The 15,745-nt window shown below is 40.2% G+C and overlaps 1 protein-coding gene across 6 annotated transcripts in view; it reads right to left on the bottom strand.

The window, feature by feature from the left end:
- The window catches only part of LOC139935681 (cadherin EGF LAG seven-pass G-type receptor 2-like), a 62,745-nt gene that overhangs the window by 28,892 nt on the left and 18,108 nt on the right, over positions 1 to 15,745 (bottom strand). For 4 of the 6 annotated variants that reach the window (XM_071930204.1, XM_071930206.1, XM_071930205.1 and 1 more), the window contains 4 exons: positions 12,938 to 13,097; positions 11,331 to 11,521; positions 4,385 to 4,556; positions 425 to 538 (listed from right to left, as the gene is read on the bottom strand). In XM_071930204.1, the coding sequence (XP_071786305.1) occupies positions 425 to 538; positions 4,385 to 4,556; positions 11,331 to 11,521; positions 12,938 to 13,097 (637 nt within the window). Of the gene's footprint in view, positions 1 to 424; positions 539 to 2,763; positions 2,870 to 4,384; positions 4,557 to 11,330; positions 11,522 to 12,937; positions 13,098 to 15,745 lie in introns of those variants that run through there. The other 2 variants (XM_071930207.1, XM_071930209.1) reach the window with 2 other exon arrangements.

Here is a 15,745-nt window from a genome sequence, read left to right as displayed (position 1 = left end):
AAAAACCTCCTTTTTGTGGCTAAAAATCAAACCACGTTGCTGGGCCCAATTTCATAGAAAGTTTTTCAGATAATCTGTCATTGGAATACACATCTGAGAAATTACAGACAGTTAACGCTTCTCAGATTAAAATAAAAAGATTACAAAATTGTGGCAAAAAGACTGATCTTTTTACAAAACCACATTACTTCGTAGTGAAATGTTTTTTAAAGTGCTTTATACTATCGTAAACTCCTAAGCTTTTAACCAATAGTTTTTATCGCAATTAGTTTTAAGAGTGATAGCAAGCAAACACCTTTCTTTTAAATGTCTGAACTAAGAAAGTTAATAAATCAATCAATTAGTTTAAAACCTTCCAAATAAATAAATTCAAATGTAAATAGTGAATTTTGTATATGAGAATGAATCCCAATCTCAACATTACCTCGTTCACAGAGATCTCCCATATAGCCCGCTGTACAGTCACAAGTGTACGTGTTCACTCCATCCCTACATACACCGTTCTGGCAGTCATTACTCCCTGCGCAATCATCAATATCTGCACCAATCAAAGAAATGCAACGTTCATTCTTATTATTCAAAGGTTGAGGTAATAAACATCTACTGGTGATGGAGTACTGAGAACTTGAAGATAACATTCAGTAAGGTTTGCAATAAACACATGAGTTGTGGTGGCTGTTAAAGGCATGGGGGAACGATTTCACAAAGAGTTAGGACTAGACCTAAGTTAGAACTAATCATAGAAAATATTAAAAACTAAGGGCTAGTCCCAAGTTAGGAAGAGTAACTCGTCCTATGGCTCGAGATCAGACTAGTCCCAACTCTTTGTGAGATCCATCCCTGGACACGTTTGGCAATTACTCAAACTATATAACAACATAACAATTTACTTGGTAAAGAGCAACAGAGAGCTAAAACATTGTTAGAACCGGCTCCCTCTGAAGTAACGTAGTTTTTGAGGAAACTTCTCACTAAAATATTTGAATCTGAGAAAGACTTCAGGCCTGAAGCCTTTCTGATGCATCTGAAAGCACACACATTTGTGCACCAAGGGTGTTTTTTATTCTCATTATTTTATGCAACTTCGATGACCCATTTGAGCCCAAATTTTCACAGATTTTTTTATTTGTAAGCATATCTGTTGGGATACACCAAGTGAGAACACTGGTTTTTAACAATTACCAAACGTGTCCACCGCCTTTAAAAAGAACCCATGGTCACTTCCGATGGTGTTAGAACTCAACCTGGCCATGGATTACACAGAGGCCCTGTTGCCCCTTGTTCTGGACTTAGTGCCCTCTCAAAAGTTCTCAAAGACTCCAACACTTTTCTAATTATAGTGTTTTTTGGATTAGGAAAATGGCCCTACCCTCTGAAAACAAGTGGTAGCAAGCCATGTTAGTCAGGTAATTGCACAGAGGACAATAAATTGTGAAGATGAAGTACTTGCTACTTAAGCTCATGCAGATGTTTATTTATAATAATATTTATTATATTTATTAATAATGAATAGGGTAGATGGCCTTAGCTTTTGATCCAATCCGGACCTTCTTCAGAGGCGTAAAACAAGTACAAACAAATACATATCCATTTATAGAAAAAGAGAGGGGGAAAGGGATTAAGGAAAGGATCCAGAAAGAAGCGGGAAAATAACAGCCAATCAAAGTTTCTATTTCAGAGACAATGTGTGGCTATGAACCAATAGGAGTAAAGTGGCGAGGACAAAGGATGTTTAGAATGAAAGGATGGGTTACTGGACCATAAAAGTGGTAAATGTATTGTTCGACAACAATGCAGGGAGACATGAAAGGGTAGGATTAGAGAGCAAGTTGCATCATGTTGCAACTAACAAGGGTCAATTAATAAGAATAGCAAGATCAAAGGTATGATGATTTATTATATTTATTTATATAACTAGTTAGTAATAAGGGAATAAAAGGGTAGCGACAAGTTTTTAAACTGCTGTTTAAAACCGGCAGTGTCGTTGACGTGTTATAAAGGGCCAATTATCGTCTGGCAATGGCCCTGCAAGGTTTTAAACAGACGTTTAAGAATGAGTTACTACTCTTTTATTCCTATTCATAACTGCCTTTTTGTTAAAGAAATGTTAAAAAATACAATTATAGACACTTTAACAATTGAAAATTTGAGGTTTGAAATATTTTTTTCAAAAACTTTGTGAAGAATCTGTTTGATGCGCATGGGTTGTGTGTATGTGCGCGCGCTTAGATTACGCATGCACGCGTAATCTAAGCGCGCGCGCTTATCACGTGCTGTTACAAATAGCTATGAATTGCGTTCCGCGTTATAGTCTTGCGCGCCCAACACGCGGAAGCCAGTCGGTTATAAACTTCTCCAGCTGGTCATTATCAGCCGTTTAAACACCCCCACGTGACTCGCTCTCTACCAATAGGAGTAGCGAAACTGTCTGGGATATTTATGAGTAGTAATGGAGTCTATTGTTCCTCTCTTGTTATGGGTCCCCGGTTTGAATGTGTATATCTACTCTATCACACATGACTTAAGGAATTCTCAACATCACCTGTGAGAGATTCAACATTATAGCAGGAGTGCAACCTGTTCCTACATTTGTCACACACTGAGTGAGAGGTGTCAGTTTGGGGTGTCAGTTTGTGCAGGTGCATTTCAGGGGGATATACTTTGGGGTCTGGCATGCACATCAGAGTGAGCAATAATAACAGTCAGGAGGTGTGAGGGTGCGATTAACATGTGACATCATCATCATCATCGACACCCACGTACCTATACTGCAAAACGTCCCTTCGTACCCGGGTTGACAACTACAGACAAACCCGTCAACAATGTCAATGCAGTTGACGCCATGTTCCCCACACGGCCCTGACAGACACTCGTTAATATTATTGTTGCACGTATTGCCGTCCCAGCCAGGGGGGCATTCGCACCCGAAGTCAAGGCCAACGTTGTAGCAGGTACCCTGGTTGGTGCATGGGGAGCTTGTGCAACCCAGCACATCTTCAAGATGTGGACGGAGGTGTGTTAAACGGATTTAGGAACAAAAATCAACTGGTTAGAACAACAGACAGGATGCAACAAAATATGACTTGCAGTGATATCATAATGCAAATTCATATTCTTCTTTTGTAGTCTCATTTTTTTCAGTGACTTTTATTAGTCTTTAAGTTTTTGTACTTAATTTGGGTACTTTTTGTAACACAAATCAAATGGTCCACATATTTACATTAAACTCACGATTTGAAGATAATGACAGTAGAAAGCTTTCCCTAAAAATATTAGTTGCTGGGGTACAGTACTATTTGAGAAATAATTAAAACAATGTCTTGCATTCTAAAATAATTTTCGCCTCCTGAGAAGAATATTATAAATTATATTTGTGATTAATATTTCAAAATCTGTGTGAGTGTAATGTAAATCTGTGGACATTGTGTCTTGTGTCCTACAAAATATACCCAGGCCCTTAAAGAGTTTTTAAAACAAAGTTTTGCTAATGGTGCAGTAGAAAAGGAGATGTTCAATGGTGTTCTAAAAACCATTGAACCGTTGTCGATGCAAAAGAGCTTACATCTGTCACATTTTGTTTGCCAGAAAAAGTGCTTTGTGCCATTGTATAAACCAACTATATTTGAGAAGTCAACAAACATTCATGGTTTTTATTATTAGCCTCATTTCAAGTGGAGGTTCCATTTCAAGACTTCCATTATTTATTACAATACTTGACGTTTTCTTTGGTTACAGTAAAAATATGAATTTTCCTATAATAAAAAAAAAAACCACAAGCTTGCCTGCCCCCAAGATGCTCCAGGACCACATAATAGGGCTGCAAGCTGTTTAGCAGTAAATTCTGCTTGACAATTTTCTCTGGAGTGAGGCACAAGTCACAAAAATGCAAACTTACCGTAACTTTTGCTGGTAACAGATTTCTGCTAAGCAATACATTTCTTTGCTTAGCAAGTTTTTGTGCTTTCATGCACAGATGTTAAAGACAATGGACACTATTGGTAATTGTCAAAGACCTGTCTTGTCACTTGATGTATCTCAACATATGCATTAAATAACAAACCTGTGAAAATTTGAGCTCAATCGGTCATCGAAGTTGCCAGATAATATTGAAAGGAAAAAACACCCTTGTCACACGAAGTTGTGTGCTTTCAGATGCTTGATTTCGGGACCTCAAATTCTAAATCCGAGGTCTCAAAATCAAATTCGTGGAAAATTACTCCTTTCTCGAAAACTACATTACTTCATAGGTAGCCGTTTCTCACAATGTTTTTTACTATCAACCTCTCCCCATTATTTGTAATCAAGAAAGGTTTTATGATAATAATTATTTTGAGTAATTACCAATAGTGTCCACTGCCTTAAAATCATTATCTAGTAAACTCACCAGTAGAGTAGACCAGTTGGAACATCTCATTCACTGGGTTGGAATCACCAGAAAATGAAAAGTACAAGAAATTTGTGGTAGAGCTGACATCGTTAGGCGGTGAGAGAGATGGGCTGTCCGTTTGACAAAACTGACCCAAGAGATTGGCTGACTGGCTGGAACCATCATAGAACTGCAACCATTTTAAGTGCGAGTCGTATAAAAAAAGGAGAAAACAGGTGGAACAAGATCATTTATTAGATGGAAATTTGCATCGGGGATAATCAATAATAATTTTTGGTTTTACCCATAGGCATAGATGTGTGGTTAGCACTGTATACTCGGTACTTTCCCATAGCTCCGTGGTATTGATGGTCTTAATGTAAAAATCAGCTGCCAAATTTTGGACTTTTAAAATGTACAAGCCACCATTGCAGGTTATCAAACGATACGCCTAAGCACTGTATCCTCAGTGCTTTCGCGAGCTCTTTGAAAAAAAAAAACATATTCGGGTTGGCTTCGAACCGACGAACTTTGCAACTCTGAGATCGTTTATGTTGGATTTGAACTTTGCATTGTTGGAGTACAATCAAGTGAGGTTTGCGGTAGCACCAAACAACCCTCTTTTGAGTAAGTGGTAGCTCTGAGAAGAACCAGTGGTTGACAACTTAACATTAGCTAAGTATGCTCTAATTGTCTTCATCAGAGTATACCGATTGAAACGATGAGTTGTCAAAAACCAGGGCCTAACTTCATAGAGCTGCTAAGCACAAAAATTTGCTAAGCATGTTATTTCTTCCATGATAAAAACAGGATTACCAACCAAATTTCCATTTGTTGTATGTTGCTTCTTACTGGTATTCAGCTGCTATATGCTTGTCCTGAAAATCACGTGGCAATTTGGTTGGCATTCCTGTTTTTATCAAGGGAGAAATTTCATGCAAAGCAAATTGTTGTGCTTAGCAGCGCTATGAAATTGGGCCTAGTTCGGGTCAGAAGGACTACTACTCAAAATAAACTTGGTGCTACCGAAAAACCTCACCCGAGTCTAAATAATAAAAAAAGTATTAAAATAAAATACTCATGACACTTTTTATAAACAGTTTCTGTTTTCATATGATATAAATAAATTTGTTAATCTTAACATACAGTCAAATAATAAAAGACCCAAATAAATTATAAATTAAACCAAAATTAAAGTTTGAGATGAAGAATACTTGTTGCCAGGCAAATTAAAGGCAGTGGACACTATTGGTAATTACTCAAAATAATTATTAGCATAAAACCTTTCTTGGTAACGAGTAATGGGGAGAGGTTGATAGTATAAAACATTGTGAGAAACACAAGGGTGTTTTTTTTTCTTTCAGTATTATCTTGCGACTTTGACGACTGATTGAGCTCAAATTTTCACAGGTTATTTTATTTTCACAGGTTATTTTATGCATATGTTGAGATACACTAACTGTGAAGGCTAGTCTTTGACAATTACCAATAGTATCCAGTGTCTTTAACTCTAGAGACAAGGCATTGCAAAGATGTTCAAAACTACTGGCCTCGAACTGCTGGTCTAGTGTAATATTCGAGGCCCTGTTTATAAAGATCATGTAATGGAAAAAACATTTCAGGCCGGTTACCAATGCCATTTATTCTTTACACCCTCATCAAGAATCGTAATGATGACAACATCACAACGAGACAGGAAATATGCAACAGGTGGGACCACGGCATCGGTCTCTTTCAACAAGGAGAGGGGTTTGTGTCTTAAAGGAAATGAGAGCCCTCACGTCGCATGGCGTGGACAGGTGCAAAACTGCCACTGCAAGGATGAACGATTGTCTCTTATTATCTCAAAATAATTTTGAGTGAAGGTGTTTTTTTCTTCTCATTTTTTGTAATCTTTGTTTCTTGTCACGTTCGATTGTTCTTCGCAGTGCAGTGGGATAACCAGAGGGGGAGGGGCTTTAGCCTGCCCCAGAACTATTGCCCTCCCCTCATTTTAAAGACATGGCAAAGGAGGGGGCACCATGGTAGAGGAGGGGCACCATGGCAAACGACAGGCAACTGAGGCTATGGCTTGTTCCGTGTACTTCCATGCCTGGCCTTAAATGATACATTTTACAGCGGTCAGGTTGGCCTAGTGGTTTCTTTCCTCACCTTCCACCTCTAGGGGTTCGAATCCCGTCGGGGACACCATATTAGGATTTGGGTTTTCAGTCCCAACCTGATTGTTCCCGGGTTTTCCTTAGAACAACTCTCACAAATAAACAACATGGGAAAACTGACTGGGTAAATTTTAAAATGATTTTGGGGTTGATCAAAGAAAGATTTACCAGATTGGGACTTGAACCAACAAACTCTGGATTAATGTACCAGCGCTTGTGAAGGTACTACTTTATATACACACAGCGCATTAATATACTGTGACCTCAATACGTCACTAGGTCAATCCAGGTACTCTCTCTCCAGTAAACAGTAATCTTGTATATGGTATGAATCAGTCACGTCAATAATAAATCATTACATTACTCCAGAATATATGTCTACCGATATAGTATTATTACATGGTGGCAGCAAAGAATCAGGCAAGTGTCTCATCAAGTTTTAGCAATAACTGTGTACAGAATTTGATCCGATTGGACAGAACAAATCCAACGAACGGCACTGCTGGACGGACACATTCCGCCATTTTGACACGTGAGTTACAGTACATGTGAATCAACGCTACGTACCATACGTGTATCACGTACCGGGTAGACCGCATAAAACGCAAAAACAACTACACGCATATTGTAATACGAACATTTTAACTGTATTTTCACGCAATGGCTGATACATTACCTCATCCAAAGATGGACTGGAGCCATCCAGATCGCCCTCAGGCTTATAAAGAGTTTAAGCAGACATCAAATATGTGGTTCCAGGTCAAGAACATTGTACCTGATAAGCAGCACAACTACATAATTTTGTGGGCAGGTCGCGAGGGGCTCAGGATTTTCAACACCTGGGGCCTCACTGATGAACAGCTACAAGATCCCACAAACATATGGGATAAGTTTTCGAAGCATGTACAGCCTCATGAGAACTTTAGGATACACCGGCTTGAATTTCAGCGGTACAAACAGATTGATTCAGAGTCTGTTGATGACTTTTATACACGTTGCAAGGCAAAGGCCATGAAATGTCAGTTCAAGGAAAATTCTGCACTCGAGGAATGCATCATTGAGGTACTGATTTCCGGTATCAAATACACGCAGACGCAGAAGAAATTGCTAGGCAAGGACGACAAGCTGTCTTTGCAGGATGCTCTCGACATATGCCGTACACATGAAGCTAGTGTGAACCACATGGCTCAACTCAGCAACATCGGACACGATGCCAAGGTGGATGTGGTAAAACTTCGCGGTCAATGTAAAAACTGCGGGGGCAGTCATCCATACAAGCCAAGAGATGGGTGCCCAGCATACGGTACTACATGCAGAAAATGTGGTAAAACTGGCATTGGCAACAGGTATGCCTCAGCTCTGCTGGCAAAGGACAAAGCCAACAACAGCGACGCAAACCACAACCCAGATCGGATAATCGACCTCGCGGATCATACAGGAGAAGCAACACTCCGAAACTGAATAACCGTCAAAGTGAGGTTCACTATGTCCAGCAACAGGACATGGATGATGCATCCAATGACTTTGAGAACATGAGTTTTGAGACAGTCACAATCACGCAACAGATCGACGGTATAAACAATACCAACAACAAGCGCGTAGACAATCGCGATTAAGTGTTCACGACGCTCAACATCAAGCTCAAACAACGGCCAGGCAATCACATGCTCACAGCAAAAGTTGACACGGGTGCACAGGGAAATATCATCCCCCTTTGATTATTTTGACGCATGTTCCCCACATTGTTGGACGCAGAAGGATTTCCAAAACTTGGCGCTACAACCCCGGTAAAGGGAATTCTCACAGCTTACAATGGCACACAAATACCGCAGCATGGCAGTATAACAATTCCATGCAAATTCAACAGTGGTGAGTGGATAGACGCAGAGTTCTTCATTGCTGATGCAACAGGACCTGCAATTATTGGACTGCCAAGTTCACGCGCACTCAAACTCCTCACGATGAATTGTGCCATACGTACACCCGCAACGCCAACGCCAACGCCATCGCCTAAAGTCGCAAACTTAGGGCCCATACGCAACAAGAAGGACCTCAAAGCCCAATATCCGAATCGATTTACCGGTATTGGCAAGTTTCCTGGTCAATTTCACATTACGCTGCACGAGGACGCGCAACCTTCCGTACAACCGCCTCGCAAATACCCCATCCAGCTCAAGGATGAAATGAAAGCCGAACTTGACAGGATGACAGCGTTAAATGTAATAGCCAAGGTGATAGAGCCCACAGACTGGGTGTCGTCCCTTGCATTTAGCAGGAAAGCCAACGGCCAACTTCGGATCTGCCTCGATCCAAAAGACCTGAATCGAGCCTCCAAACGCACGTATCACAAAACGCCAACGCTCGAGGAGAGTACCCACAAGTTCAGTGGTGCACGGGTCTTCAGCAAACTTGACGCACGTCACGGGTACTGGTCCATCGAGTTGGATTCAGAGTCCAGTTACCTGACCACGTTCAATTCGCCTTTCGGACGCTATCGCTTCAAACGACTACCATTTGGACTCAAGGTTTCGCAAGATATTTTCCAAGAGAAAATGGACATGATATTGGAGCAATGCCCCGGTACCATCGGCATAGCCGACGACGTTGCAGTGTTTGGGCATGATATGGAGGAACACAACAAAAACCTTCATAACCTCATGCACATAGCTCGCAAATACGGTCTGATCTTCACCTTGGACAAGTGTGATATTAACATTCCCAGCATCAAGTTTTTTGGGTGCTACTACGACGCTCAGGGCGTACACCCTGACCCCGCGAAAGTAAGTGACATTCACTCGCTACCATCGCCAACCAACGTCAACGAACTGCAACAATTTCTCGGTTTGGTCCAGTACATGGCACCATTCATACCAAACCTCGCAGATCATACTGACACCATACGCGCATTCATACGCAAAGATAGCGATTGGCAATGGTCAGCATCGCACCAGACAGCGTTTGACAAAGTGAAATCCATGATCAGCACCGAATGTACACTAACGTACTTTAACACTCGCAAACCAACAGTCATTCAAGTTGATGCCTCGTTAAAAGGGCTCGGTGCAGCTCTTCTACAGGACAACAAACCTGTCGCATTCGCGAGCAAGGCTCTCACCGACGCCGAGAAACGCTACGCAAACATCGAACGAGAATTGCTAGCTGTAGTGTTTGGTTGCACTCGCTTCCATACTTACATATATGGATCAAAGTTCACCGTCGAGTCGGACCACAAACCGCTAGAGAACATACAACACAAAAGCATGGCTAACACTCCGCCACGACTGCAGAGAATGATGCTACGCCTGCAACCGTACGACTACAACATAGTCTACCACCCTGGACGCGAAATGGAACTACTACATGGACGCAAACTAAGGAGCAACCTTCCTATCAAAATTCGCAACACGGTACCCCAAAAGGACGCAATCCATCAACGCCTCGTCGCTCGTCAGACTAGTCAGAAAGATAACCATGACAAGTATGGTGTACGTGCCCTACCCCCTCTCAGTGTAGGCCAGCATGTTAGCGTACAAGATCAACAGTCTGGCAATTGGTTACCTGCTGTCGTGAAAGACAAATGTCCAGAGCCCCGATCGTACATGATCGAAACACCAATCGGACATTCACTACGACGTAACAGGAGACAATTACGCCCACGGGACACAGAGAAGAAACAAGTCCGTTTCACCGACACACCACCAGTTGAGCTTCCTCAACTAACACCTACTCCCAAACCGCAGGAAAACAAACTTTCTCATGGACAAAACAACTCGGAGAAACCAGACAGTAACTCTGATCAAACTTATCATACACGCACTGGTCGTGCTGTGACAAGGCCAAAACGGCTTATCGAATCCTAAAGAAGGAAAATCAGAACAGTGACATTTCAAAAAGACATTGAAAAACTCAGTTATTACTATTGATGTTACCACTGCTATTTTGTTGACAAACAAAATTTGTTGACAAACAAAGTTACTGCTGTTGATGTTTATCATTTTAACAAAGTTACTGCTGTTGATGTTTATCACTTTTAATTGTTGTTGAACAAGTTGTTACAAACCGTTTTTATTGCATGTTGTAAAAAACTGGAGTCCACTTAAACCCCCAAACAACTCAAAGGATGTTTACTGTTCTTGCATATATGTGACTAAATTTATATCATTGGATCTCGCACATTGAAGTATTTTGTACCAGTGTTCCCAATTTTTATTGATTCCAATATGCCTAAATAGTCCTTCATTTAGCAAGCCATTTTAGTATATGAATTCCTCAAAAAAGGGAGGATATGAAGGTACTACTTTATATACATTAATATACTGTGACCTCAATACGTCACTAGGTCAATCCAGGTACTCTCGCTCCAGTAAACAGTAATCTTGTATATGGTATGAATCAGTCACGTCAATAATAAATCATTACATTACTCCAGAATATATGTCTACCGATATAGTATTATTACTACTTTTTATACACACAGTGCATTAATATACTGTGACCTCAATACGTCACTAGGTCAATCCAGGTACTCTCTCTCCAGTAAACAGTAATCTTGTATAACATCCTAGATTATACAAGCTCTACCAACTGAGCTATCTAGTCCTATGTATAATGTTGGTGGTCTTCCTATTTTGTCACTATATTTTATTTTGTTCACCCACATCTCAAACTGAAACTTTCTTCCTTGTCTTCTCTCCATTGTTTACTGGCCTGTATAGTGATTTAGTTCTCTTTTTCTGAGAACCAATCAAAATAATTAAACAATTCAACCTAACCCCCAATTCCTTGTGCCCCCCCCCCCTTCGTACCTGGATGTTAGACGCCGTACAGTCGTTGTTCAGAAGCAATTTGTCAAAGTTAACATTGATGCGGTGACCGGGGTCTGTCTGTAACAGCCAGCCACAGCTGATGTCACCTGGGTAGACGTCAGGGTACAAAGGGCTCTCAATGAACCCACTGCCTCCCGCTGGTACAGTGATCGTCTGGCCAGAGCATACTCCTGCGATGAATCAGATCATTTATTTCAGAGATTTTTATTTTGAGAAATAGGTAAAGATGTTCAATTCATGTTAAAGCCATTGGACCCTTTCAGTAAACAGAGTTGTCCAAGGCCCACAGTTTGTGTATCACAACTTCTATATCAAATAACAAACCTGTGAAAGTTAAGGCTCAATCGGTCATCGGAGTCGGGAGAAAACGACGGGAAAAACCCACCCTTGTTTCCGCGCGTTTTGCCGTGTCATGACATGTGTTCAAAATAAATCTGTAATTCTCGTTAACGAGAATTTATATTGTTTTGCTGTTTTCTCAAAAAGTAAGGCATTTCATGGAATAATATTTCAAGAGAAGCCTGTCACCATTGCCTTCTGTAAACCCTGTAAGTTAAGTGTAAATCTGTGAACTTTTTTTTTTTCTGAACCGAAAGGGTCCAATGGCTCTAAGGTGAGAGCTACCAGCACTTGTACATTGCAGTACGCCATTTGTGCGTTAGATTTGAATAATGTCTGGTAAAATTACGTACTTGGTCACAAGTTACTAAGCAAGTTACCACTTCAAAATTGAAAACTATTGTGCAGGTTTGCCCCAAAACGATATTACTCACATGTGAGGCTTGTACTCGTATAGGGAGAAGAAGAAAAACAAGGCTAAAAATATGTCTACCGATATAGTATTATTACTACTTTTTATACACACAGCGCATTAATATACTGTGACCTCAATACGTCACTAGGTCAATCCAGGTACTCTCTCTCCAGTAAACAGTAATCTTGTATAACATCCTAGATTATACAAGCTCTACCAACTGAGCTATCTAGTCCTATGTATAATGTTGGTGGTCTTCCTATTTTGTCACTATATTTTATTTTGTTCACCCACATCTCAAACTGAAACTTTCTTCCTTGTCTTCTCTCCATTGTTTACTGGCCTGTATAGTGATTTAGTTCTCTTTTTCTGAGAACCAATCAAAATAATTAAAGCACTTGTACATTGCAGTACGCCATTTGTGCGCTAGATTTGAATAATGTCTGGTAAATGTACGTACTTGGTCACAAGTTACCACTTCAAAATTGAAAACTATTGTGCAGGTTTGCCCCAAACGATATTACTCACATGTGAGGCTTGTACTCGTATAGGGAGAAGAAAAAAAACAAGGCTAAAAAGCCACTCTTTGTATGGGGCTACAAGAAGACAAAATTATTAAGAATGCAGGGGAGCTGCAGGTAGGAATTGATATTCCTCTCAAAACAGTCTATATATTGCAGACAGGGGGTTCCAAAGAGATGCAGTATGTGGTATAAGGCTGTTGGAATGGCTCGTTGATCCACATCTCAGCAGATCAAGAGTGTATGGGTGAGAAGAAGCAGAAAGTCTGGTTTCACGCTCTTGACCTAAAACTACAAGAAGCAAAATATACTTGTATATAAAATCATGAACCCTTCATAGGTGTCTGTACCATCCGAATGAAAATGAAGAACCAAAGAGTGGCCACTGGATAGAAGTGGCGTGGAAAATTCTTGCCCGCAGAAAATTTCACTGCCGAGGAGTGGAGCATCAGTGTTTTCTCCATCATAGATCTGTCAAATAAATTTCAAATAATTAATTTGTACATGGCCTGGTACTCATGCAGGCATTAGCCTTCATTGCCCCTGGTGGCCCCAGTGTCCTTTACAAGTTTCCTTAAAGGGACATGTTGCCTTGAATCGGTCGAGTTGGTCCATGAAACACAAACAATGCCTACAAATTGCGTGGTAAAATCGTTTTCCTTTTACCTTACGAACTAACACGGTCAGCCATTTTGTGGAGTCAAACACTTGACCCCAGAAAGTGGCCGATGGTGTTAGTTTCCAGCATTTAAGGAAAACCATGCATTTTCGAGGCATGTTTGTGTGGATCATTATAATAATATCAAAGTCCTAACCAGCGCTCGTACCCTACCGATACTCAAGGCACGGAACGATATACAAAACATCTTGCTAACCATATCAATTTCATAACAAAAGGTTTCAAGCACTTTTCATGGACCAACTCGCCTGATCCAAGGCAACGTGTCCCTTTAAAATTTTCAAAAGGGAAGTGCCCTCTGCAAAATGAAAATGGCCTTGCCCTTTCAACATGTTCAAAAATGAAATTCCAGGCCTGTGACATCACCAGATATTCCTATTAAATTGGTAGCCAAATATTTTTTTTTTATTTCGCTAAAAAAAATTAGCTGTCAAATTTTCCTGTGTACAAGTCGCAGCTTATCTGACTTTCAAAATGTATCGTAGGACATCCTGTTTTCAAGGTGTCCCTAAAATTGAGGCAAATCTTTTACCTCTCTGTGCGCAATGTAGTCAGTCCCTATAGATAAAATGTTTGTGGTTTGACTCCCTTGAAAAAAATGTAAAATAAAAACATGTAAGGCTCCACTGGTTAGTTGCACTTGTAAATGGGTCTGTCCACACTAATGGGACCATTTGATGTTAGTTTTTTTTATAAATGGGTGACAAAAATAAATAAGAAGAGTTTTGTCAAGCTTGTTTCCCATGCACATTCCAAATCACCTCAAAGTCTTTGTTTGCAAAGAGCAAGACACATTTGTCTGTATTTTAGCAATAACTGGGGATTATCTTCAATATGATTATGTTTGTAACAGGGGAATGTTGGACAGACATTTCAGACATAAATGGTGAGAAAGGCATAATAATATATTTAAACAGATTGCCAAAAATGTTGTCCCCTACAATGCTGTCCCTGTAAAGAATGTTTCCAGGCAAAACCAAGACAACAACAAGGGGGCAGTTGTAAATTTTCACTTGTAAGTTTGTTCAGGACTATAGGCCCCTACGGAAAATTAAAACACACCAGAAAGGGCAGCTTCAGTATAGTAGCTGAAGTGACCACCTTGTAGAGCAGGGGGAAGGGGGGGGGGGAGGGGTGAATTAAAAACCAGATCCCCAAAAGCTCTGAATGGGATTCGGTGTGAATTGAAGAGTACTTCCTTAGTTGATAATGGTGGGGGGGGGGGGTCCATGGGACCCAATGATAGATCCCTCAGGGCCTCAGATTGAGTAGAAACACTAGGCTAAGTACTCTACCACTACTAACAAGGTTCTAATGTGAAACTAAAGGTACTATTCTTAAAAAACAAATGAAACTTAAATTGTAAAATACATGCAGAGACGGATGTGTTCAAGAACACCAGCCTTCTTTTGAGACTTGGGTTTGCTTCAATGACAAGTTTTGTCAGTACAAGCATTTCTTATGACAAATTGTTTAACTCTGAGAAGGCAGCTTTTGAAGAACTCAAAAGTCAAGTCAAATGATCAGGGACCCTCAAGAGCCACATCACGCTCTACTAATATCTAAAAAAAATATATGATCTAGCCAAGCTGGTTACAGCTGCAACAAGCATTGATCCAACAGTAACAACTTGATCTTACCAAAGAAAAAAAACCTAAGCTAATTATCTTGTAAAACAGCAGCAGCATCATTTACACAGCTAAAGATTCCTTTTTCCCTGTGCACAATTGGTGCTTATTTAAATAATTGGAAAATGCAACAAAATGGTTTTTAAAATCCTGCAATCTTGTGTGTGTGATGTGTGCATGGGGCTGATTTCGAGCATCTTTTATATGTACTCGAGTATAAACACTTATTCCAGCTTTGGTATTGCTTCCAACCTTTGGAAGCCATACTTTTTTGCTACATGTATTCTACATGGATCTACATGTATGAAATTGGATCAATCTGGGTCCAATTTCATAAAGCCTGCTAGCCAAAAATTTGCTAAGCATGAAATGTCTTCCTTGATAAAAACAGGATTACCAACCAAATGTCCATTTGTTGCATGTTGATGTTGCTTGACACTGGTATTCAGCTGCTGTCTGCTTATCCTGAAAATCATGTGGCAATTTGGTTGGTAATCCTGTTTTTATCAAGGAAGAAATGTCATGCTAAGCAAATTTTTGTGCTTAAAGGCTTTGTGAAATTGGGCCCTGGTGTTTATCTCCCCATGCCTGATTAATAAAACTTCAGCAGGGGTCGAAATTAAGTATATTTTCATGGTAGTTAGCAGGGCTAGTAACCAAGAACTTTTGTAGCCCTGATGAATTTTTTGTAGCCTGGAAAAACCTATTATGTCACGGCACAAACTTCAGCACAGTTTATTGCTGTTTGTGATATTGACTTGTTCATTATTTTCCCACTAGCCCGCCAGGCTATAAAATCTGGTAGTCCAAGG

This window comes from Asterias amurensis, chromosome 4 (genome assembly GCF_032118995.1).
Source record: "Asterias amurensis chromosome 4, ASM3211899v1".
Taxonomy (NCBI): domain Eukaryota; kingdom Metazoa; phylum Echinodermata; class Asteroidea; order Forcipulatida; family Asteriidae; genus Asterias; species Asterias amurensis.
The sequence above is the reverse complement of the archived record's forward strand: the minus strand, read 5'-3'. Positions and strand labels throughout refer to the sequence as shown.